Below are 26,158 nucleotides of genomic sequence, written 5' to 3'. Positions count from 1 at the left end.
GCCTTTCAAAAAAAGTTTTCATTATAACAGATAATATACTCCAATATAGTTAGCTTAAAAAAATAAATGCCATGTTTACCATCTTGGCTTACACAGAGTCCCTGTACATCATTAACATACTTAATTCAAGCCATACTTAGAATGGCTTAGGACATCTAAATGTAACATGACCCATTAATAATTTTTAACATAAATCTAATGGTAATATAACTGAAAGGTGGAATAAAGCTATTTTCTATTGCAAACTGCTTAAGTACAGTACACAAACACAGAGGAGAAAACTAAGATGTAAAACTTAAGAGGGGAAAAAAAAAAAAAGACTTCAAGATGCAAGACATTTCCACTGATTCAGCGGAGATATCAGACCCAAACTTAGTTGTGCTATTAAGTGAGCAGGTTCAGTAAAACTGAGACCATGGTTTACCCTATTAGATTTGTAACATTCCAGTAAAAGTAATACAAACTGCATAAAACAGATATGAAACAAAGATACATTTTTTACAAGTTACGTCTACACTGGTACAGAAATACTTCAGTATAGCCCCACATGGAAGCACAAAAGGAGACACATCCCTGTGCATTTACACAGCTTACACACAGAGGAAAAATAAAACAGGACTAACAACAGGAACCCAATGACCGCAACAAAAACATGTTAAAGAACATATCATAACACTTCTACAGCGAGATCAGAGTTTAAAACTCTATCAAAGACTAAGTCAGTGACCCCTGAATGAGACAACGGAGAACTAATGTGGCCAACTAGTGCTCCTGGCCCTTGCACAATGCCCTCTAACATGACAGAATATGCTAAGGTAGGAAGAGATTACTCTACTTGTCCTGCTCTTTTCCTTACTAAAATTATGGCCAGTGGCAAATACTTTTGTTCTTTGATTTCTAATTACAGAAAAGGTTCCGAGAAACCTTTTGAGCAGTGGAATGTTTCTGTCAGCCATACAAAAATTATTATGGAAATTACACTGTGACATTAATGGAGTAATCCATTAATGAAAATTAAATTTAAAACTATTCCAAATCTTAACTATGGCATATGAAAATTAGCTTAGTTTAGTGCTCTAAAGCATTTATAGTTTTAAAGACATAGAACTTAGTTCTGGACTTAATTTTGAAAATGCTTTTACTATAAATTTTCTCTTAATTAAAAAAAAAAATACTATTACAAATCTAACCAAAATCACCATAATGAAACCATATACACATTTTCCTATAACCTCTGCAGCTCATGCACAACATCATTCATAGAACTATGTTTCTACAATTGGCCAGGTCAGAATAGGAAGTGACACACAAGTAAAAAATTACAAGAACCGCCTTGCCAGACCCAACTAGTTGTCCATACAGTTCTACATCCTGTTACCTGATCAGTTTGAAATTACAGAATAACCTCTTCATAGGAACTAGCTTTCTCCAAAGGTTTATTTGGGCCCCCTAACACATATTTCTGTTTCTTTCACACTTTTCAAGTCCTAATGCCACAGATGCTTCTTTCCATCTCTCTTAACAAATTGCTTTGTTCTGTCTGTGGCTCATTTCTGAACAGCTAGATCTCAACGTACATTCATGACAGATTTCTGTACAGCCTACTCAAGAAGTTGCACACCTCCTAACTGCTGTACATGTTGGTTGACAAACAACTCCATTTGTTCACTCTGTGCATTAAGTTACAAGTAATTTAACTAACTAACTTGCTGTTCATTATCAAAAACCACTAAACTGACTTTGCATGGAAGCACATGCCTCACATGTCACATTCACAGCAATATTAATGACACACTTTGAGTGGATTATATGTTAAGCCATTAAAAAAAAAAAGGGACGCTGAAGAATCACAGCTTCTTCATACATGATTTGGAAGAACAGATAAAGCACACTGTGCTGTGCACATAAAGAAATTATCTTTTTCTTCAGGTCTGGAGCCTCAAAACATTCTAAGCACTAGCAGAGGTTGCCCAGACAAGTTGTGGATGCCCTATTCCTAGAAGTGTTCAAGTCCAGGCTGGATGGAGCTTGGAGCAACCTGTTCTAGTGGGAGGTGTAGGTGTCCCTGCCCATGGCAGGGGGTTGGAAGCAGATGATCTTTAAGGTCTCTTTCAAGCCAAACCATTCTATGATTCTATGATTGCATGTGGGTAAAAGCACACAGACATTAGTGTGACAGTAGCAACCAAGGATAAGCCAATGAAAAGAAGATGTAACTTGAAAGACTTGAGTTACTACAGACGCATTAAGCTATAAACTATTATGACGATACATCAAACTAATAATCTTTTTTTGTCTTAAAGCAAGAGGAAATCAGACAGCAGAATGTAACATTTAGTACATAAAACAGGCTAACAGAATTCTTCCAGGACAAAATAACAGAGTATATTTGAATATGAACAAGGATTCATTGCAGTGAAGCTCAGTTCATTAGAATAAAATTATTTTTTATGACCAAAGCTATCTAGCTAAAATAAACCTTAGAGAATCCAAGACCTTTATAATCTTACGCACACACGCAGGATTTGCATCAATTCTGCATTGCTTGTACACAGAACCAATATGGTTAGTTAAAAATGGCATCTGATGCTCTGGAAAACTGTATGAGCTTACGCTATTTGTAAATTACTAACAATATTAGTAATGGATTTCGAAGTATTTTCTAAGTATTACCATGGGTAAGCTTCATCATCATACTGAAACACATCTGAAAGTATATCTATATTGAAAAAAAAATTAAAATACATCTGCCATTATGTAAACAATTTAAAAAAAAATCACATCTATCTTGAAAATTTTAGTATTTTAAAATAAAACAATGTTTCAGTAGATTGAAATGAAACTTAATTTTGAAGACTTACAGGTAAATGAGTAAAAACTTGAAATGTGCTTCTTAAAAAGTTAATAAGGTCCATTAAATATCCACTGGCTCTTCCATCCGATTCAGACATCGTCCAATCATAGTCAGCAATCTGAATAAATTCATCTATTTTTTGGTTAAGTTTTGTGTATATTTCTCCTTCTGCAGCATGCCTTGCATCCTGCAAATAAATTGTGTGCACTTGTCAGAATTCTAAAACATTATTAGAATGCAGATAAAATTACGTTCACCAAGGAAACAGAAGTATTGTGTTTTTCTTAGATTAAAAAATATTTTATTTAAATCAGCATTTCAATTTCTGTCTTGCAGTAAATCTGAGGCTGTGGGTTTCAAAACATTCCCTTAATGTATAGTGTAAGAGTGTTTGTAACAGAATATGCCTACAGAGTAATATAATTTCTCACAGCCGAATGAAAGGTAGTTGAATGTGGAAACAAAGCAATTGCTTTACTCTCTTCACAGCAATCACCCTTATTTCATTTCAGCCTTACAAATTTTGTAGATGGTTGTGACTATAAAAGCCTCAATTAAGATCAAGTGTATTTTTGAAGTTATCTAATTAACAATGAGACCTCAGTTTTAACAACCTATAATAAAAGAACTTGCAAATATATATGCTTAGGTTTAGTGTGATTGCTTGGGTATTTTGTTTGTGGGCTTTTTTGTTTGAAAATTAAGTAATTTATAGAGTGGTTGTATCATCTTTCCCAATTAAGATGATTTATTGCCAATGACAAGACTAGTCCTTCAGTTTTTGCTTCTGGAAACAAGTTTTGGGCTACCTTTTATGTTGCTTTGGTTATTTGGTTACAACTGGAGCAGCGTGCTGCCAGTAACTTAAGCAATGATTGTTGCTTCTGTTTCCAGAACAGACGAGAAATCAGATTTCAAACCCAGAAGTTACTTCTGAGAAGAGGCACTGCAAATCCTATGCATGAGCCAAGAGTGAGTTAGCACTATTCAGATTTGGGTAAACTCCTAGAGCCAGGCGAATTAACTCCATCTCTTCTTTTAACATGGTGACAAAATTGCACCAAAACCTTTTGAAAGCTCAACAGATTTTCCCCCATTATAAAAGAGAAAAGGGCAAATAATGTGATTTTGTTAAATTGCTTTTCTCTCAGAGAATGCCCTGAAGTCCTGCACAGGATTTGATGCTGTGTTTCTGATTCTCAAACAGCCATTACACAGTTTAATGCTGAGACCCTGGACTCAAAAACTTGTACTGACTAGATCTGCAAATACTTCTATTTATGCTTAGAGTCTGGCTCATCTAAACAAAGGAGAACAATAGTCATCCAAAGATGGAAAATGTGGCTCTAAATATTGAAAGCTATGCATTTTTCTAATATGATAAACTGAAACAAGTTTTGGTTTGTTTAGTTTTTCTTTTAATTTCCACACAAGTGCAACAATGCTTGAAAAGTTTGAAGGCCATCTTAAAATAAAATTAGAGAAACAGCCCTCTAAAACTGTAGCCAAGAAATACATCCAAGGGCTTCTGTTAAAAAATACAGTGCAGACATACTTATCAGATCATCTCATGGAATGTAAATGTGATCAATCCTGCTAATAAAAGGAGCTGTTTGGCCACTCAGAAAGAATGGAGGTGACACGCTTTGCCACCAGGAGATGAAATTAACATCAGTAGAACATACCAAACTCTGTGAGGGCCCAGCTGGGGAACTGCAAGCAGCTTTTCATTAAAAGAGAAGGGGCAAAAAGGGATTAACAAGAAAAGAATTTTCTACCATAAGTGGGGAACATTGTGCTAACAAGTTCTCCAGGGAATGAGAGAGGAAAGAAACCATAAAAAAAATGCTTATGTGTTAGTCAGTGTTCATTCTGTATCTTTCTAAAGTTCATAGATACTAACTTCACTAAAAACATATAATATTCTGTGATTCCCTCCCATAGAACTTAGATAGTTTATACAATAATTAAACATAACTTACATCGTGAGCAATCAGCACAAAACATAGTATGAACTTTCAACTGCTTTTATTAAACAAAAATCAAGGACAAAGAACATCTTAACTCTTAATGGAGACAAAGACTGGCTGCATTAAATGTTTTGTTTGAATGTTTCATTGATTATTGAAGATTGTTGATTGATCTTACATGAATAGATGTGGAAAATCAAAGGCATACTTGGACTATTGGTACATAACAAGCAAACTAGGCAGCCTGGATCTTAAGAACAGGGCAAAATTAGTAAAACTACTGGTAGGGCAATCATAACCTAACTGCAGTTGCTGGGCCAGAAGCTTTCTGTCTTCCCTCATTCTTTAAATCCTTAGTAAAACAAATGACAGTTAATGGGGAAATTGTTGGCAAGCAGCTGGAAATATGAAGCATCTTGCAATGATGGTGTCTTATTCCACCTCACCTACCTTTTAACATCTGTGCCAGAGGGGATATTATAATAGGATAGGCTACATACTGCATCAAGAGAAAAAATGAAGTACAGAAAACAGACCTACTCTCAATAGGATTAGTCCTCTTTATCCCATAAATACAAGAAATCACCCTCCTTTGTTTCAGTGTACACTGAAAAACCCCAAATAACTAAAGTTCAAGTTCCAGCTTTTAAACCGCTCATTAGGTTCTGGGTTGGGTTTTTTTTGTTTCTCTTTCAAAAATTTTTGTATAAAAGCCCCAAGTGACTAAGAAGGCAATGCACATGCTGAATTAATGGTACTAGGTAACCTCTACAAGATTATTCGTTTGTGAGAATGCTTTCTTTAGAAAGAAAAACCCAAATCGCCCCCCAAACACAGACATTTGCTTCTAATCTATAGAATAAAAAATTAATTGGCCAGACTTGGTTGATGAAATAATTTCTGCCATGTTTTATGTATATGAATCTCAAAATTTGGTTCTTCAATGTATACAACCATCTGGTGTCATTTTGTACTTAATAAAAGATCCATCAGAAGAGAATATTGAAGCTTCTCACCTACTGACATATTTCAGATCATACTGGTAACATAAAAAAACTGTTTATCTACTTATATGTTATAGAATTGCTTTGGAGTAAAAAAACAGAAAGCATGCAGCTTTTCTCTCACCACTTTTTGCTTAAAAATGCCTTAATTTATAATTATTTTAATGTAATTTTTCAGACATAGTCATATAATGTATGACATATACCATACCTTAAATGTAGAAAGTCCATAAAGTCTTGCAGTGTGAACAGTCACTTGTGAAATATTAGTGATGTTAGATATAAAATCCTCAAGGTATTTACAGGCTTGTTCCAGGTGTGTTGTGTTTATGATGATTTGAACAAGCTATAAGAGGCAAAAAATTATTGTAAAAATCCTTTTTGCATCACCTATTTTAATTTGGTTTTGTAAAAAATTAACTCATTTAACAATAATGCTACTAACTTAGTTACTTAGTTAACTAACTAAGCTACTAACTTAGTTACTTACTTAGTTACTTACTACTCACCTACTTATTGTTAATTTTTAAGTCTGCTTTCAAATACCACTACGGAGTAACGCTACTGTTTACAAAAAAAGGTGCCATTTTAAAAGTGAAGAATGCAGACACCTACTCAGTGAAACAAAGCCAACAGGTACTTTAGAATTAAAAAGATAAAATAAAGGAAAAAATATTGCCAAAACCAAATAATTCATATGTACCATAAAAATAATTAAAAAATAATTACTGCTGTTAAAAAAAATTGCCTGTTACTGACTCCTTCGTCCCCCCACCAATGATAATAATCTGCTTGTATGTAATATAGATGTTTTTATAAGCAGAACCTGCATTTGCATTCAGTTCATATATAAACAATGTGAACAGCGTATAGTAACTGAAATATCAGTATATTAAATCTTAATTCTCAATGCACATTGTCTGTTCTAGTGTACACTAATGTAATGCTTAATAAAAATAAGATTTCTCTTTCTAACATTTCTCTTATAAAGCATATTGACTTGATAATGAAACACCCCAAAAATGACTAGTGAATTTATTTTCATACCCTTGAAAATATTGAACAAATTTCAAGAACATAGAAAAATACATCTTAGAAAAACTGTGTGGCTTGTCTTAGTAACATGGTATATGTATGATTTATAGAGCTCTTTTCCTCATCTTCTTCTTTAAAAATAGCATTCAATATGAGGTGACATTGCTCTAACAGCAACAGTCTAAGTCCTTCTCAGCATGTTTCAGTAGGTACCTGCTCTCTTCTGACACTGCATGTTCCTGTAGTGAATGTTCAGACTGATTCACTGTCTCAGTCTCATTTGGTCCAATAAACAAATTTAAACCAAGAGTCTCAAAAAAAATCCAACATGCACAAACCTACTAAAATTTTAATGGCAAAAGTTTAATGTGTTAGAATGAACTTCAGACTTTAGATTTAATTATGTGGAATGCTCACTCTGAAACTTTACACAGTTCACATGAAAGAGATTTTCCACCCTTTTCTTTTTCCCTCCTCTTTGTTTTTTTCATAGGAAGAAAAAGAAACTCAACAATGTGCTACCAAATGCTAAACAGGAGCAGAACATCTGAACCATGCTCTGCATGCAACCAAAGAAGTAAGTCTTTGGCTTATTTCTTTCAAAACTTTATCATACAGGAGCCAGAACTTTTTCATTGTCATCTCTCTCTTAAAAGGCATCCCTGCAAAAATATACTTCCAACTGCACTTAGCTCTGTATTGTATGATTTAAGTAACAGGTATTGGTGCTTTTTTTATACTTGGTCTTTTACCTCTTTAAAGTTTCTATTTTAAAGCAAACATTGCTTGCTTTTCTTACACCAATCTTAATACATTTACAAGAATAATTCTTAGTACATCTACATTTGCAAGATTAATTCTAGCATTAATTGTCCTAAAAAACCACAGTTTTGACTATGTGTTCTAAAACTTACCTCTGTTAAACCTATATGAGGTTTTTTAATTAGGTTCTGTAAACAACTACTTAGAGTTCTTGTAAGCAGCAAATTTGTAGATTTTCTGAGCATATCATCTATTTCTGTTGAGCTGGAAAAAAAAGTTCATTTTTATAACTATGCTATACACTAAAATCCTTTGACAGCAATATTTAATATTTTTAATTTTTCCCTGCAAAGGGAAACTTTCCACATTAAGAATTCACTACATGCATTTAATTTGTGGTTGCTTCAAGTCTTCTGTGATCTAATACATAACACAGAGCATCTCTTTCATTTACCAATTTATCCATTAACTGAATTTCAACACTGAAGAAAAACCTGTTATTTTTAGAGTTTGGACATGTTTATTGACACAGCAGTTTGGAAAGAGTAATTTGTGGGTTTTAATGAGTTACTAAGGAGGTCAACATGCGCTCATTAGTACGTGTAAATTATAAACAGTATCAATTAAAAATGTGTGAAAGCGAGTGATTTACATATTCAACAGTGGAGGAGTGGGTGACTGCCATGAATACCTTCCAGATTTCAGATCTAAAAATGTTATTTTATGTAATTAAAACTAAGCTTATGAAGGCCATAAGAAGAAAGGAAATGGGAGAACTGTGATAATTTCCATCAGAAACAGAAGAGTGAAAGAGCTTACAGATAGCACATTTTGTTGCAGGGTAAATTACTGCTAAAGAAACTGAAAGCACTGAGAAGGGAAAGACCACTGGAAGTAATGAGGGATGATAACACAATTCTTTCTGAATTGCTCAGTATCAAAGTTTATTTTTCAAATCTTATATGCTTTGTTAAATAAATAAAATATCTAGATTATTCAAACCACTCCATATTGTTTTAAAACCCCAGCAGTGTTTTAGACTGCTTACTGTGACAAGCTACCCTCACCCATATAGTCATGGACATCTTGTATACAAAATATATATACACACATGAAATATATGCTACAACATTGGGAATCCGAGATTAAATATAAAGAATTATGTATGTAAATTATGAAACAAGCACAGCTGGCAAGAAAACATATTTTAAATGTAATATAAATATTTTGGTCACCTGGAACTTACAGGATACTTTATAGTTACATTACTGATACATTTTAGCTCACCTGCGATGAAGAGACTCTGAGAACTTAAGGCTTGCATAAATGAATTCCTTAACCTGGATATAAATCTGAGGCACTGACTGAGACATTGGAAGCTTCTTTGGAAAGGATTGCTGTGAAAAGAAAATAGTATCTTACACTTGAAACTGATTCTAAGGACAGCTTGGTATGAAATGCAACAATTAGAAAGCCACTTAACACTATCAATATTTTAATCTATCTTTTCTGGTTTTCATCAAGTACAAGCAGAAGTATGTGTTTGGCTGACTTCTACATGTATTTTAATAGCTTATAAGGAATATAGAACTTCATCACTTATTTAGGACAAAGCCTGAAGAATTTATGTAATTTAAGATCTGTCCATAGAAAGCAATTTGCAAATGCACATTAAAACACAGGTCTCATACAACTTTGAATCTGCATAAACAAGACAGATGCAAGTGGGATGAGAGATTTTTTAAAAAATGCGAACAGTTTATTGCCAAAGAAAGCGGGGGGGGAAGGGCAGGGGTTCAGAAAGTCAATACATCTGGAATTTTCCAAGCCTCTTCAGAATGTTTAGGCATGTACATTTACTATCATATATTTACTTCCTCTCGATGATTCATAGCGCCAAAGCAGTTTGAATTCTTGTCAACAATTTGGGCTAACATAAGGAAAACCCCAGTAGTCTGTACAACTACAATCATGCTTCTTATTTCAATTTTAAAGCTGACATTGTATTTAGGAGTACAAAAATAAATAAATTTAATTAAATCTAGACATACCAAATAGATATTACTACATTGAATACATAGTTTAAGTCTGCAAAACAATTTATTTTCTGTTTACTCTATGACTAATGAATGAGAAAAATAATAAACAACTGGAGAATCCCATTTCCCCCATCCCCCCCAAAAAAGGCATGAATCAACAGCAGCTCAACATTTGTACATTAAAAAACCAAGCCAAAACAGATTACCTTGACATTCTCCTAATGATACTTTTCTATTAAAGATTAGGTGGTGTGACAAATGTGTGGTGTAAGTGCCAGACTTTCACGTCATTCAACAGCAATAGGAAACCTTACTTCAAGTACGTGTTCATCTGATTTAAGCAATTAATTTTCACATATAAAACAAGTGCTATTACATACAACTACTTTGGATCATCAAATACTCTGTCTGAAGGGCTCAATTCTCAACCTTTATATATTCAACAATTTAAGAGAAGCAATTCTTTATTCTCTACAGTATCTGGGCAACACAGGAGGGCAACACTTTCTGTGTTGATTATTAGAGCAGGCAGCAAATAAATTGTTTCACTTCTGAATACAGAAAGGGAGTAAATTTAGATTATATAATCAAACCATGATAGTCTGGCACATTCAATCTAAACAGCAGAGTGCAGACAGGACTGTTGTCCAGATGTGGATGAAATGTTAAATATCTAGTAGCTTCTGGTCTGTTCTGCCTATTGTGCTGGAAGCAACTCCTATGATAAATGTACATGTAAAAGGAAAGGGTGATGTATCCTAACCTACAGTTTAAAATGAGACACTCACTCACATTCATCTCTTTGTATACTAAATTGAGAAAACCATACATTTTCAAAGGTGAAATTCTCCTTAATTCTGTAAAAGGCATCAGAGACACAACAAATGGAACTAAACCTCTCTATCAACTACACAGGCTTCTCCAGCAACTAGCCTGAACTTATACATCTATTTTTAGGGTGTTTCTTTCATTTTCTTTTTTTTTTAAACATCAAAATGTAGATTAAATTAACCCACCCAATAGGACCTCCCAGTGCCTGAGGCAACAACAGAGAGGTGTAGTGGATGAGATTATAAACAGCAACCAACAGAAGTGATGTTGGAGCATTTATGTTTCCCCTCCATGTGGATTCTCTGCTATCTAGTGACACATAAGGTACCACTGCAGTCTGCCTTTCCACGAGGACACCTAAGGATTCTTTCTCCTCTACCCCACTGCCTAGCTGACAAAACTTCTAAGAACTCAAACATCTTTGCGATTTCTGCCCCTTTTCTAAATTTGGTTGAAGTCAACTACACTGCTTCAAAAGTTGCTAGGACACAAGAAATAAGCCTCAGACTGCCTTCTTTCTAATTGTGTTGTTCTGCTTTACATAAAAGTTTCAAAGATCTTTTCTGAGAGATGTAAAAAAAATGTTTCTCCATTTTACAGACTAATTAACAGGGACAGAGAGATGTGATGTGACTTACCAGCACCACGCAGCTGGTCAATAACAGAGCTGGAAACAGACTCCAGCCTGATTCCCAGCTGTACTCTCAAGCTTACCAGCCCAAAAACTAAGCATCAGTGAGATTCTGCCCATAAAATATCTACAAAACGTGCTGCTCACTATGAAACAGAAATTTCTCTCTATGTCATAAACCAAACCGAAAATTGCTGGGTACAGAGACTACATTTCCCTTCTGTTGAATTATGAGCTAAAGCTTTGTATTAATCATACATAATATATGATGATTACAACTACACGTCTACACAAGTGACAACCACATACACACACTGATACAACAGGCAGAGAGTGAGAGAGGCTAGTGGATAAAATTATCTAGTCCAAATTCAAAATCTCTGCAATTTATTAGCAAAATATGTCATGTTAAATAGTGTCCAGGGTGTGGCATACATACAACATTGTAAGGGATTTCCATTCTGTTCATTTTATTTTAGTATTATAACGGCTAAGTAAATTAATTTGATGGAGGATAGCATCCAGCAAGCACTCTGGAGTCTTACTCAAAAACAGCAAAAAACCCACCTTTAGTTTTTCATCTTCATTGCAATATTGTATTAATGACATGCAGCTGTTACATTTGCCTGCTGGAATATTCCTGCCAAATCCTAGAATTAGAGTATGTTTTTACTCTTTGCAGGAATCTGTAGTGATGGATTGTGTATTAACTGGCTTCCCCTCTACACCAGTTACTCCCACTGTCTTGTGGTTCTTAAGATTCAATTCCCCTCTTAGAAGTCTTTTCCTACCTAAATGATTCTACAATTCCATAGAGGTAGGTGCTGGTTTCTTATCACAAGTAAATAGAGATAGGACAAGAGGGAACAACCTAAAGCTACACCAGAGGAGGTTTAGGCTGAACATTAAGAAAAACATTTTCTCTGAAAGGGGTGTCAGACATTGGAACATGGAAGTGGTTGAGCCACTACTCCTGCATTATTTAAAAGTTGCATAGATACGGTGCTTGGGGATATGGTTTTGGGGTGAACGTGGTAGAGCAGGGTTAAAGGTTGGACTTGATGATCTTAAAGGTCTTTTCCAACCTAAATGATTCTATGGGCCAGTTAGGTCTCCATCAGTGTTAACAAACCCATATTTGAATAGAACATACTAATCACCTTTCTGAGAAAGGAGTTTGTAGTGAAAGAATGGCTGAAGCTATGAAAGATTATCCTATTACAATGCTAGTGTGGCAGAATTATTTACAGTCCCTTCATGTTTATTTGTCAGACATGCTCAAACATAAATAATTAATTTTAAAAGTGAAATACAAAAGCTGCAGTCTCTAACAGATGGATGTTTTACATGTATTTTTGCAATACTACAGCATATAATACACTGTGAATTACTAAATTAAATGAGTTGCAACAAAATTTAACTAATTAAAAACAGATTGTATTATAATTACATAAAGACTGTATCAATTAAAGTGTATTATTAATTTGTTTACAAAACAATGGGTTTCATTATTCACTCATACATCAGAGGAAATTACTAATGCTTTAATTTTCATATTTATTTATGACTGGATAATTAGACACAAAGAAGGTGATTTTGCCTCTTAACCTACCTATCTTTTCAAATTTTAATTACTTTTTAATTATAAAAAATAATTAATTTCTCAACTGTCCTTAACTGGATTTTGCCAAACTTTAATAACATAAAACTTTGCCTTACCTTATCAAATTCTGAATCTTGAAAAGGAAATTTGCTTATAACTATTTTGTATTCCTCCTCATTTGCTACAGGAATAGGGCTGTAGTTGTCCGCTTCAAAAATATCCCTGGTGAATTTGTTAGTAAAGTGAAAAAAATTAGGACATGTAATTTATTTATAGTATTTTCCAGTGTTAAAACAAGTAAACTAATACAAATTTCACAATCACACTTAGGTGCGCAGCTTCAAAAAGTTATCAGCTGCAATCATTATAATTTCAGATATGCAAACTGTTTTTAGATTAATCTGAAAAGTGTCTTGTATATGCCAACTCTTTACACCCTGTCTAATCACAGAGCAAAAATAGCTGAAAGCACTTTGATATATATGACTTAAAGCATAATATAGCAAAGGAACTTTTAGATCAACTACTCCACGGTAAACCATAATGAGCTACTTGTTAATTGTGGTAGCCTGCTCTTTGCCTACACTAAAGCAGATATTTAGCACATCTCACTTTGGTACCACAGCTACACAGAGTCAATGGAGATGACTTAGGTAACTTCAACTAGGCACATGGCCACAACTTTAAGTACCCTCTGGACTTCTCTACTAATCCCTTGGTTATTCTAGGAGTCTAGAGAGCATGAGAACCTCTGACACTAGATTTAACTAGTCAATTTAATTTTAAGGTTTTCCATAATATAATGTCACTTTTTACAACACCGGCACGTTTATGTATCACACTCCATCTGCAAACAGGTGCTTGAATACAGTTCCAAGCTGCCCTATTCCTGGGTTTACAGTTCACCCAATGATTACAAGGAAGAGGTGGAAACCAACCTGCACTGAAAAAACGTGAGTATGTATTGGCAATGTCAGTAGTCTGTCAGGGAGATATACACATCAGCTAACTGTAAACATTAAGATTACCTAAATTAGGAAGCTAATGTCCTATTGCGACAGCCCAGAGTGATCAGTTTCCTAATGACGAAAAACAAGCGTTTCTCTCCTGGCTGCTTCTGCTACAATGTCCCTCTGGAGACCTCCTTCCCTCCACTAACTACAGAAGCAATCCTCAGCGGCTCTTCTCCTGAATATTAGCTACATGTGATTAATGCCTTAGTCCTACCCAATCTGCAATTCATATAAAATATTGAGTTAATAAATTCTTCCAGAATTACAACTCTATCAAAAAAACTGCAATCAATATAATACAAATATAATTATTTTTAAATACTAACCTGAACAATCCAGACCACTTTTTAAGAAGTGTTTCATTGTACTGGTCTCTAATCTCAAATAAAAGATCAAATAGTCGATTCACAGGAAAACCATAACCCTAGAGGTATGAAAAAAGAAAAGAGTGCATAATTCAAGAACACACTTGATTCCTACCCCAACACTTCAGGGCTCCGAGATGAGACTTACTGATCAATCTTGTCACTGCTATAAAACATATCACAGTACACCTCTACTATTAGAAGGTTATGTATCAAATTCTTACCAAAATAACTTAATGTCATGCTTTTGGTTTTCAAGCAGAAATTTGTCTTAATTGTTTTTAACATTTTAACCCCCCATTTATGTATACAACTAATCTTTTTCATCAGTCTGGTAAACAGTGCAAGAATACCTGCCAATAATGTTCATTTGGTCTTCCAGCTAGAGATCTAATGGTAAATGGAATGCTATTCTTGTTTAAGATCAGAAGTAAAGCATTTACAAAAGACAAAAAAGGACACAAATTACAAAGCTAACATTAATTTTGCATAGGCATGAATAACTGGACAGTAGCCGGAAAGCCCAGAATGCATACATTAAGTTGGTAACACTGAAAAAGATGAACCAAGGCAAGAAATACATATTTTTAAAAATACTTATTGTGTAATTTTGTTCTTGATTCATATATATGACATCAGGGAAATCCAAAGCATTGCAATTACTCTCTAAAGGAAAAAATCGACTCTAGGAATTTCAGTTCAACTACTAATACAATACATACCTGCAAAGTATCAGCAAATACTACAATGAGATTCTTCAGTTCCAGAACAAGGTCAGGATCACTGCAATATGACTGAAAGTGAGAAGTTCTGGTTGTGTCAAAAGGATTTAAAATATGAGACATATATTTGCAAATAATATTAGCACAGAAGATTAAAGTCTCCAGCCTTATCCCTTTATCTGACTGATTGCCTTAGTTAAAAAGCAAATTGACTCACTTGTCTTCACTTAGTCTAACTACATAAAAGTATTTGTTAAATTTTTATATGAACTATTGTGCTATAAAAGTTCAGAAAAAGTGACCTAAAATATGAGATTCAATAAATATCAGTATGTTATACCGAGATTCAAACTCAGCAAATTGCATTTATTTCAGTGGAACACAAGCACACATCAAAACGCTTTGTTAACATCAGAGAGGTTTCCACAGGACATTCTTTTGAACACTAAGCCTGGGTCTAACTAGTGCTAATCGTGCCACCTCAGAGAGTTTCCCAGCTGTATGGGGAAACCACTGTAAAATACTTCCTAGATAAGTTCAAATTCGATGGTAAAAAGTCAAGACATTAAGTTATTTACTCTACTAAATGACTGAAATTTTATGCTCAGAGGTATGGAGTCATACAACCAAGGCTTTCACTTCAGCTTCACTATCTGCAATACTGGATGAAGTAATAAAATATTTATATTAAAATAATTCACAGCACTATGAGAATATAGGATTGGTTAGAGACTATATATACCTGTTTCACCCCTCTTTAATTTCAGCTCTTAGCATACTCTAATAAAGTAAGGGTTTGGTTTACAATACCTCGTAAGACAACACACTCTTATCTAAACATTAGTCTGTACTAGCATGATGTTAGGAGGAGACTGTGATATAATTGGTTTTGATGGGAGTTATGCATTTTGAGAATAGTGATCAACTACACGACATCGAAGAGTTCTTTGGAGATTAATTACTTTTACTCCTTAATTCACCATATTCTTACATATGTGTATAAATCCATGCAAAGCCAATTAACTTGCAAAGTCTTTAGCTTAAAAAAAAGCTGACAATATCTCAATTTGTTTCAATCCTCTGAAATTAATTCAAATGTATGAGACCATAGAATGTATTGGTTAGTAAAAGTCCTATGATAAAACTATAATTGCAGTCTGAACTTTTTCCCCTTTTTTCGTCAGTATACATGAAATGTAAAATACTCCTCAAATTAAAGATCAATTGTAACACAAATAACAGCAACATTGCATAAAGGAACAGATTCTAGCAAACATTAAAAAGAGAAAGATAAAACTCCTCTATTTTTTCCAATAGTAAAAGTTAAACCAGCAGTAAACTGAAGCAATTTACTATCAGTCAGTCTGCATGAACAATGGTATTCCATTGGTTTTCACAGAGGAGTAAGAAACAGCAGGCAGATATTCAGCATCACTGGAGCTAAGGTAGAAATATAACTTTAGGAGATACACTTTGAATGTACTGAAATACTCAGCTCATACAGAATTACAATCTAACATCTGTGAAGATTTTTCTAATCCCTTTACTTCAACATAAACATATTACTACTATAGCATTGAAGAGATAGTTCCAAGGGTTTTGCTGGTGGAGTTTATTTTGGAAACACAGCATTTGGAATGATAATTAGGAACTATTTCCTGGTGGTGCTTTCAGTGCTGAACTATTCAATCTGATCTAATGAAGAGGTCAGTTGAGACTAATGAGGAAAGATTGCAATAATAACAGAAGATTAACTCTGCATATTCTAAACTGCTGGACTAAGAGAAGGTTTGGAAGACCCAGTGAGTTGTAAATCAGCAGAGGATTATGCAAATAGCCTATGGCTGTGGATCACAGCCTGATTCTGTTGGGAAAAACAAAAGCTTGGCAGGCTCCCTCCCAAATCTGAGCAATTTTTAATCACAAGGAAAAGAAAACATTAGGGAGGTGTAATTTTTCACTTTGTTACTATCCCAGCTTTAAATATACAGAGCTCTAAAGTAAGAGGATTTAAACTGCAATACTGATAAGACTTCTCACTTACTGAATGTGTTCTAAGAACAGCAATGATCTTGGAAAGGGCCATGTTCCAGAGTTCATCAGTGTATGTTCTAGTTACCAGTCCTTGGGTTACATGTAAAATGTGGTCTTCTACAACAAAGAAACTAAAACAAAATAATGCTTAAATTATTAACTTGTTTTCTAATATTAGAGCAAATCCTACCCTTCCCCATTTGAGCAGTGACACTTCTGTTAGTTTTGGCATTCTGCTTTTCCCAGCATGAAGTCCAAATACAAAGTTTGTTTCATGCCAGCTGGAGCCCAGGCTCCTGAAGGGTCCTTGTGGGGAACTGTACTGGTGGATCTGGATGCTCTTCAAGCAACAACCACCTACCAGCATCGTTTGTGCAGAAACCGAATTTTGCAAAGGAAACCTTTTCGAAAATGCGAGGACAGTGAATTAAGAATCAATATAGTAAAACTGAAATAATCCTCTGTTTAGAAGACTTACCCTACAATTTGACTGAAGTATCTTCTATAGCCTTCTACTGTTTCATGCTTTCAGTGAAAAAGAAAACAAGTTTAAGAATTAAAATACCTCCAGGTATTAGGTACATCCCAAGCCAGTACAAAAACAGAAGGACTGGTTACCATGCTTGACTGTGGCTGCAGAACTAATCTTGCTTGTTTCCTTCTTTGTTTTCTGTAGTAATTTTCAAATATTTCTCCATCACCCTAAAGCAAGACAGAAGCAGTAAAAACATGCATAAAATATGCAGAAATTATCTTTTTTTTTTTTAAGTAGCCTACAGAATGTATGGTAAATAAAAGTTTTTCTTATGTGCCTACATTTTGTCAAACAATATTACACATTTAAAGCAATATTTATGCTTTTAAACTACAACTTTCAAAGTATATTAATATTTATAAACAAAGCAAAATTACTCTATAAATGAAACTCATAGTCTCCTAAAATGTTTCTCTAGGTTATAAAAAAAAACATCTGCATTGTAAAGTTAAGTTACAAAAATGTGTTTGTGAATACATGATACATCTGAACAATGACTGCTTCAGCTTTGCCTGAGGAAAAAAACCAAACACTAGATTTGTTGAATATTTGCTTATTATCTTTGAAATTGGTAAGTATAATGATTCTGGATTTGGATTTTTCTCCTATCACGGTCCTCAAAAATACAATACCCTCTGTGCCTAATGACTGTATCATGAGGAATTCAAGTGACATCCTACCCATCTCATTAAGACGACCATTCAGTAGAAACCATCTGGCGACTTGAAATCATGCTACATTGACTCATCTACCTCTGAACACAATGTAATTTGTATGCAAGCAGAATAAAACAGCTTAGCATTTTTAAGATTTGGTATTGTTTAATGAGTTTATTATTAGGCCAAGGCAATTACAACTCCAGTACTTAAGACTTCCAAAATTCTTCAAATCAAGTCATTACAGAAATTGTATATTAATAAGTCTGCATTACTTACTGATAAAACAATAAGTTAACTATAAGACATAACACAGAAAGTTTAAATTTCAAGTTTTAAGTTCATAATGAATATTGAGAAATACTATTAACCTAACAAAATCCAAAAGTAAAAAAGAGACTTGGCTTAAAAAAAAACAAAACGCTTGAAATCAAGATGCAAATTTAATAGAACACTTTATGTTTCAGCAGAAGTTTACAGTGTGGTGTAATCTGTACTGATCAGGCATAGTTGACAATTCACCTCCAGCTCAAAGATTTTCAGATGCACAAAGGCATTACTGAGTTCTACTTCCACTGCTAAATCTCTACTCAATCCTGACACAAGCTTCTCTAGTGAAAAAGAGTAGCTGTTGTCAAACCCACTGTCCTGGTTTGAGCCAGGATTAAGCCAATTTTTCTTTTCACTGATTTTTTTTCCTTCAGTAAGCTTTCTTTTAACTAGCAACTGTGTGTTCTGCTAGGCTGATAAGACAGTGGAATGTTTTTCTAACTACTAAGGTTTCAAGGTTACACCTTCACTCCGCCGGCTCAGATACTATGGGGAGATCTCTGACCCCCCCCGTGGGAGGCTGAGTTAGACAGACAGCAAAATTGGCCAAAGATATTCCATTCCATATATCTACGTAAGCTCAAAGGAAGGTCAGAGATCACAGAAGACAGCTTCCTTTTTCTTCTCGCTCTCTCTTCCGTCCATGGCCGGCGTCCGGGGAGGACTCTGCTCATCCATCACCGTCGACCCTTAGGCTCGAGCTCTCCTGACCCTCATAACTCTCTGCTTTCTCCAGCAGCAGCTCCGGGATTCCTCGGGACTCTTCCCAGTTCAGGGGAGTGCTGTGGGAGTTGCTGGGGGTGGGGGGAGGCGAGAGGCTTTTGCCCATATCTGAATATATCTGTATATAATTGTATATATTTTCTTGTATGATTCATTAGTGTTTTAATTAAAGCTGTGTAGTTTAGTTTTCAATCCAGCCAAGTCTCTCTCTTTTTCTCTCTCTCCTTCCCTACCTGGGTGGGGGGGGGAGGGGATCGAGAGCATTGTTGTCGGACCTGAGTCAAACGGTGACACCCACACGAAAAATTGAGATGTAAAATATCTCATTATTTATAGACCATGCTCCTATGCAGTCAAGATCAGCAATGCAGGCACAGCATCTCACATAATATATGGGCTTAAAAAAGCCCCCACCTCTTTGTCTGTATTGCCCAGAAGTTTCTAAAGAAATATAAACAGTCTATGTTTGGTACATATGTACCTTGCAATCACCAGGTTGCAATCACAAGCTACTTAGTATTCTGAGGTACACAAAATCCTGCTTCCTTCTTCAGTATAAAGAAGCAGAGTGGAAAACTTTAGTACCGTGTGAAAAATATAATATTTTCTACTGTTTTGTAGCAGAGAATTCACTAAGAAGGTGACATCTTCTGTGAGATAAGTCCTTGATACAGCAATGTAATAGCCACTTCCCTCCCTTGCTGCCGTGAAGCTCTTTAGACTCCAAAAGAGATGGTGCACAACAGGAGGGCAACAAGAAGGACTCCAAGAAGTGGTTAATGCACAACTCTTGATAAGGCCACCATAGCTTATTAATTAGATTATGTTGGCAGGAAAGACAGAAGCCCTATTATGAAGACATCAACAACCCTTCTTCTAAGGGGCTAAGGGCTTTTGATATCAGAGAGCACTTGTTTTTTTTCTTTTCTGTCTGCAGTAAACTTGGAAGCTAGCAAACTTTCTGTGCAAACACAAAGAGCACAGCCTTGTTTTGAGGATCCAACGTCAGGATCCTTGTCAAAGTCAAAAATTTAATTACATATCACTTTTAAATATTATCTATCAATTTTATTTCCTGTTCTTTTATTACGCTAAACGAATAATAAGCAGATGTTGTCAACTGGTGCATATAACTTTACACATTTCTTTTACATGTTATTTCACGCTTATTTCCTCTGTAAAAGAAATAGACCACTCTTTTTTAATAGTTTTGGCAGCCTATCTTCTTGTCCCTCCTATTCTTTTCACTGATGTAATTACTGATGCTTTTGTGCAGATTCCTTCTTTTTTAACAAAAAAAAAATAAAGTAACAGTAAAGTAACACTTTAAACATTATTTCAAGATAATGAAATATCTTGAAAGCTTCCACATTACACAACTGCAGGATTCCATAACAAGTAGATAACTGAGCCTGAATGACTGAACTTATTCTGCAAGTAATCTGATTTCAAAATTAGCTGAGACATAGGGTGAGAAAATAACAAGTTGTTACCAACTTTCCTCAAAAAAGTTTTTGTCCTTGTTAGCCTGTGCATTGTATCTCTTACAGCAGCTATAATGGGCTATTGTGTCTCTGCCACTGAATCCAGTCTAATCTGCCTGCGCAGACTGTCACAACCTTCAGTTTTTCCTTGCTATTCTGCTTTACTGTTCTCATTTCCACAAGATTCAGACTGATTACTCCTATGTTTTGTAATATCAATCATATCCCCACAAACATTTGGGCAACATGAACACTTAGAACGGCATAATGGCCGATACCACTACAGAGGCAGAAAAGCTTATTTTACATAAATTCTGAAGAACACTTATGTAATTAATGTCTTGCTGTGTGTTCTTTATTATGCATATAAAGTAAAACATGCAGTTGTGCCCTGAGTATCCACACTCCACTCATCTCAGCTGGTTTATCCAGAACTACCACTACTAGAGGCAAAATGCTTGCTTACTTGCTTGGGAACTATGAAGAATATGAAAAAAAAAAAAAAATTACCTTTCCTCTTCAAAAAGTAAAATACCTTTTTGAGGTCATGTTAATACATACCAAAACTGAGTAGATGTGCAAACACCTATAAACTGGAGAAAAGTCTACAAGATCTTGGGCAGTTAAAACCTGAAGAAGAAAAGGAAAAGGAAAAAGAAAACTATATAGACCATAAGAAACATATAACCTGTAAAATGTAATACATTACCAAAAGAACTTGCCCACTTAATAAGAACCCAAAAATTTATGGGTTCTGTCACAAAAGAGTAAATTAATTGCTCAACTCTCCTCTCCCCCTGTACTTCAGTACTAGATTTTATGTGTGTTACAAGACCAGACTCCTTTCACTGTGTTTTCCAAACATCAGATTTAAAGGAATAAATATTCATTCTTCTATTCAATTTATGAATACTGAATATTTGATAGCTGAAAGAGATCTAACACAAGCTGATGTCCTCAACACAGAAACGCTGGCTTTAGCAATAACAGAATATTCCAGGGGGCCACGTACTATTTACAGTGGGTAGGTAACATAGCATGTAAACTGCAAATGATTTCCAGAATAATTACAAGTTCTATTGAATCTAATGTCCCCAAACATGATGCTAACACTAGAACTAATATAAGTCATACCCTGGCACTATTTTTTCCCCCTAATAAACTGATTTGAACTGCTGTGGCTTGAAGGTGTTCTCTGGTTCTCTCAAACTAACATTGACTATCTACAGAGAGCATACTGCATATCTTTAAATAAGACACACTGATTCAGTATAAAGTTACCTCTTCTTCATGTTCATCATCTTCTTCAAATGTTCGTTTCAACGTAACTTCATTCTTCGATTCCAAAATTCTGTTTCTGCCTAAATGCGTGCTCCGACCATAGCTCACATTATTTTGTTTTTGAAGAGCAGTGCTAAAGGTTTTCTGCTGCTGCGCCTGTTTTGGAAGTAGTAACAAGTAAGAGTATATGCTATAACATGAAAAACAGGTGGTGCTATTGAACACAGGTCAGTAGAACTGCAAGATGCATGTTCTCAGCCTACACCAATGATGTTGTCCTTAATCGATCTGGGATAACAAATGAGTTCAAGAGCTAATTGCTGTATATTTTTTTTCCTTAATCTCCAGAATGCAGTTTAAAAGGTAGGCAAAAAAAAGTAATCTGCAATTTTCCTGATCATAAACTGCAAACAGAGAAACAATGTTTAAATGAAGTATAGTTATCACAGGCTTTCAAGCTATTTGTTTGCCATCTTCAGTTAAGTCTTAGTGAGCAGTCAGCTGCAAAAGCCAAATGCTTACCACTGAAAAAAATGCAACAAGGTAGTACAGTGTAACCTTGCAATTAAGTTTCATTTATAATAATCAATGCCGCATTTTACAAGAACCTTAGATGACAAAATGGCAACCCAGCCTGAACTCTACCCAACAAAAAATCATGTGAAAAATGTACTTACTCTTGAAATGAATTTTAAAAGCATTAAATGTTTTAAAGTTTGCCCAGTACCAGTGCTTTGAAGCAGATTATTTTGTGATGAACAGGGAAGGGCACCAGCTGTCCTAGTCTCCTCCTGGCTCTCACCTCAGTCCTCTGTATTAGTTGTACTTAAGCAAGAACGAGGCAGTTATCTCAACACTTGTTTTAGCCTTATTCACCCCTGCTGGCTGGCCAGATAGGCTGCTCTTTCTCTATGTGTAGTAGCTGCTGAATGAGACTGTCTAGGAGTTGACTGTTCAAAGTATTTCACAATTTGTTGCAACTTGAGATATGCAGCATTTCTCTGTCCTTTACCAGGGAGCAAAATACTTCTTGTACAGGATACAGATACAAATTTGGAAAGTTTGATGCTAGTGAGGTGTCACAGCACTGCTTCCTGTGTTAGCCAGGGACCACTAGCATTGACAACTTTCTGTCCAGGAGAAGAAACTACCCAAGATGTTAGCAAGCATTTCACAGCTCTCCATCTTCACTCAAAGGTCTATGTGATGACTGTAAACCTTAGGCAAATCTTTAAGGCTAACCTGAGACTACTGACACTGAGATTTTCAGTAGGTAACAGGATTGAAGTCATCGTGTTAGGTCAGCTTACCTGCTTCATGGCAGTTTCCCCAATTCTGTCAGAATGCTTCCGAATACTCTCTAAGAAATCCTTGAGATCTGACATGGATATTTCTTTTATTTCTTCACGCAGTTTTGGAAGATTTTCTATCATTATCTGACAAAACCGGTATTGGCTGACTCTAGGAAGATACAGGTTTTCTAGCTGTTCCATTGTTTTTAAAGCAGAATAGTATCTACAAAGAGATAAAAATCAAATTACGTAGCTTCTTACACAACCTTAATAAAATACTTTGTTTATCAAATACAGGATATCAATGTAATGCATGCAACCAATATACATCTAATAAAATTACTCTAAGAAAAATTAAGAAAAAAAAGGTCATCCATATAATGCTTTAGTTTAGAAAAAGACAACAGCGGACTGTCAGAGTGACTTAGCAAGTCAAAATTTTAAGTAGGCTTCTATAGTACTAGCTGTTCTGATCAACACAGTCCTAATGTCACACAGAGCACCCTGCAGAATGGAGGCACTAGAGTCACAACAATTATCTCCCCTTCTAGACCAAATTTACTAGGGTTTTTTGTAAGTCTTTTTTTCTGAAACAGAAACTGCCAGTCACCCAACATTGCAGTATATGCACCAAACAATGAAAACAAATCTTTGAAAATTGTGCCTGTATGTATCTGCCTTCTTTAGGTATATGTGAACATATACACATATCCACACACAGCCTCTTTCCATCACCCTTAGCTGAAAAACACATGTATACACTTAACTCTAGCAGTACTTTTTCCAGCAGTGTATCATATTTTGCTGTAAGCCAATAATCTATTTACTCTCCTGACAAAATACATTATATGCCGCTGAGAAAACAACTCCTCTGAACAAGCACTTAGGTCAGAGGGTTTAAAAAAAAACCAAAACAGAACAAAGACTCCATATTTTTCTGTATTCTTCCATGTTTTGTTAGCCTATAGACTATTTGTAGCAGAAATATGGAAGATATGGCCAGAGAGGGGGAAAAAAAAAACCTCCAAGAAATACTTCCTCTCGTGTCCATACACTATGCAGATGTTATACAGTACATTCATACCTATATTGTGAAATTTTATATAAGAGACAATGAGTTCAAAGAAATATTAATGTAAAAACTAAGTGTTAAGTTATTTAAGTCCAAAATAAATTAAAAAAAAAAAAGGTTAAAACAATTTTGACAATAGAAAGCTACCAAACAGTAAGACATCAGCTCTATCTATTACAACAGTTATTTACCTGTACTCACTCTCAGTTCTCGCCTAGAACACAGGGGTTGCGGGCCCAAGACTTACTTGTTAAAATAATTTATTAACTTCAGGCCTGTAGCACAGACGTAAAATTTTGATTCTTTCTGCTGATTTAGGAAAACATTTACATAAGGAAATTTTAATTGAGGAAAATCAGTTTTCCATGCTTCCTCTTATAATCAGTAGACACTTGAACATTCAAAGCTGAGTCAAGCTCCTATATGCCTGCTCCTGAATTCAACACCCTTCTGTATTTAATTTTTAGATGTCACACAGGCTCCTGAGGCAGAATGCTTGTGAAAATTTTTACTTTATTGAAAAATTGAAGCAAAATAGAAGTGGGTCAATTACGAGATGGACAGCTAAAGTAAAAAGGCAATAAACAGGAAGACCATGATCAATAAATCTATGATGCCAACAACATTTTAAAGAGAGGTTAAACTTGAAAAGGATAGCAATTAGTTGGAGATGTGACAGATTTCCTTTACTTAGTATTCTTACAAGTCACACAGCCAAGGAAGCTTTTGGAAAAATGCATTTAGTTTGGCCTATTAGAACAAAATGGGGTGAACTGATGACTTCTAGTGTGGTCTTAAATGGGAAAAGCAGAAAAACCGAGATCTGACTGGCTTAACTAGCTGCTGGTTCCAACCCTTTCTTTCCATAAATACAGAACAATACCCTTAATCCATTTTTAGCTTTTCATCTTATAACCTTACCATTTTCTTCCTGAAAGTCCTACACAATCAGTACTGGAAAATTACCAAATAATTTTGAAAGGGAAAAGCTGAATATGCACAAAATCACATTCAAGAAAACCTGGAAAGTGTCCTTTCCACTTATTTTGCTTCTGGATTTTACTTTGTAGATATAGTGAGCAAACACTTTCAAACTAAAATACAATTCAAGCTGCTGGCTCCCTTTCTGTAGACAAGCAATAACAAAGTATTCATACTTCAGTCATAACTTCTTGTTTCACTTTGAAATATACACATTGTTTTGAATTTTCTCAATCAAAACATTTCTAAACTAGCAATTCAGCATAGCTGGAGGATGAGGAAAATCTTCTCTTTTATTCCATATAAAAGACTGTACATAAAGTGGTTTCAAAATTAGGAGCTTTTTTTTTTTTTTTTTTTACACTTATTTTACACTTGGTTTATAGAAAACATACTTAAGACAATGGGAATGTTGCAGATAAGGAGTCTGGGGATTTTGTGTGTGTGGTTTTGGGGGATTTTTTTTTTTAATAGTAAATAAGAGTGCCACATGGTGAGACTTCTGGGGAATAAAACCGTAATAGCATCAAAATCATATAAAAGCTTTTTCCTTAAATTATATGGATCAGCTTATCAGAACACTGTTAGTTTATCTCAAAGGTTTTTGACTGCTGTCTGTAAGATCAGAATTAACATAATCCATTTTAAATCCATTCTAGAGTCCCTTACTAATTACATATATATGGAGCTCATGACCTTTCCCTTTTAACATCTGTTCTGATAAAGCACTGAAGTCTTATTAACTTGAAGGTTATCTGCAGGTCAGGATTTAAAATAAAAAGTTTTGCCTACCATTTCATGGAATTATGTATTTGTACATTTTGCATAATTCCATAGATTTAACTCAATGCTGAAGATTTTGACAACTTTATTAATTCCTGTCATATATTAACAATAATCTAAGGTGAAGATAGCCCATTTGTCTACAAATGAGTTAAAGA

At 34.8% G+C, this 26,158-nt stretch overlaps 1 protein-coding gene across 9 annotated transcripts in view; it reads right to left on the bottom strand.

Annotated features, from left to right (window-relative positions):
* The window catches only part of EXOC6 (exocyst complex component 6), a 92,245-nt gene that overhangs the window by 39,960 nt on the left and 26,127 nt on the right, over positions 1-26,158 (bottom strand). For all 9 annotated transcript variants that reach the window (XM_051620009.1, XM_051620001.1, XM_051620002.1 and 6 more), the window contains exons 6-18: positions 23,183-23,387; positions 21,873-22,028; positions 21,153-21,221; positions 17,482-17,565; positions 17,342-17,388; positions 16,874-16,994; positions 14,830-14,901; positions 14,069-14,166; positions 12,846-12,951; positions 8,913-9,022; positions 7,778-7,889; positions 6,040-6,174; positions 2,862-3,041 (exon numbers count right to left, since the gene is read on the bottom strand). In XM_051620009.1, the coding sequence (XP_051475969.1) occupies positions 2,862-3,041; positions 6,040-6,174; positions 7,778-7,889; positions 8,913-9,022; positions 12,846-12,951; positions 14,069-14,166; positions 14,830-14,901; positions 16,874-16,994; positions 17,342-17,388; positions 17,482-17,565; positions 21,153-21,221; positions 21,873-22,028; positions 23,183-23,387 (1,495 nt within the window). The remainder of the gene's footprint in view (positions 1-2,861; positions 3,042-6,039; positions 6,175-7,777; positions 7,890-8,912; positions 9,023-12,845; positions 12,952-14,068; positions 14,167-14,829; positions 14,902-16,873; positions 16,995-17,341; positions 17,389-17,481; positions 17,566-21,152; positions 21,222-21,872; positions 22,029-23,182; positions 23,388-26,158) is intronic.

The sequence above is a fragment of the Apus apus genome, chromosome 4, assembly GCF_020740795.1.
Source record: "Apus apus isolate bApuApu2 chromosome 4, bApuApu2.pri.cur, whole genome shotgun sequence".
Lineage (NCBI taxonomy): Eukaryota > Metazoa > Chordata > Aves > Apodiformes > Apodidae > Apus > Apus apus.
Note: the sequence above shows the minus strand (reverse complement) of the source record. Positions and strands in the feature narration are given on the sequence as shown.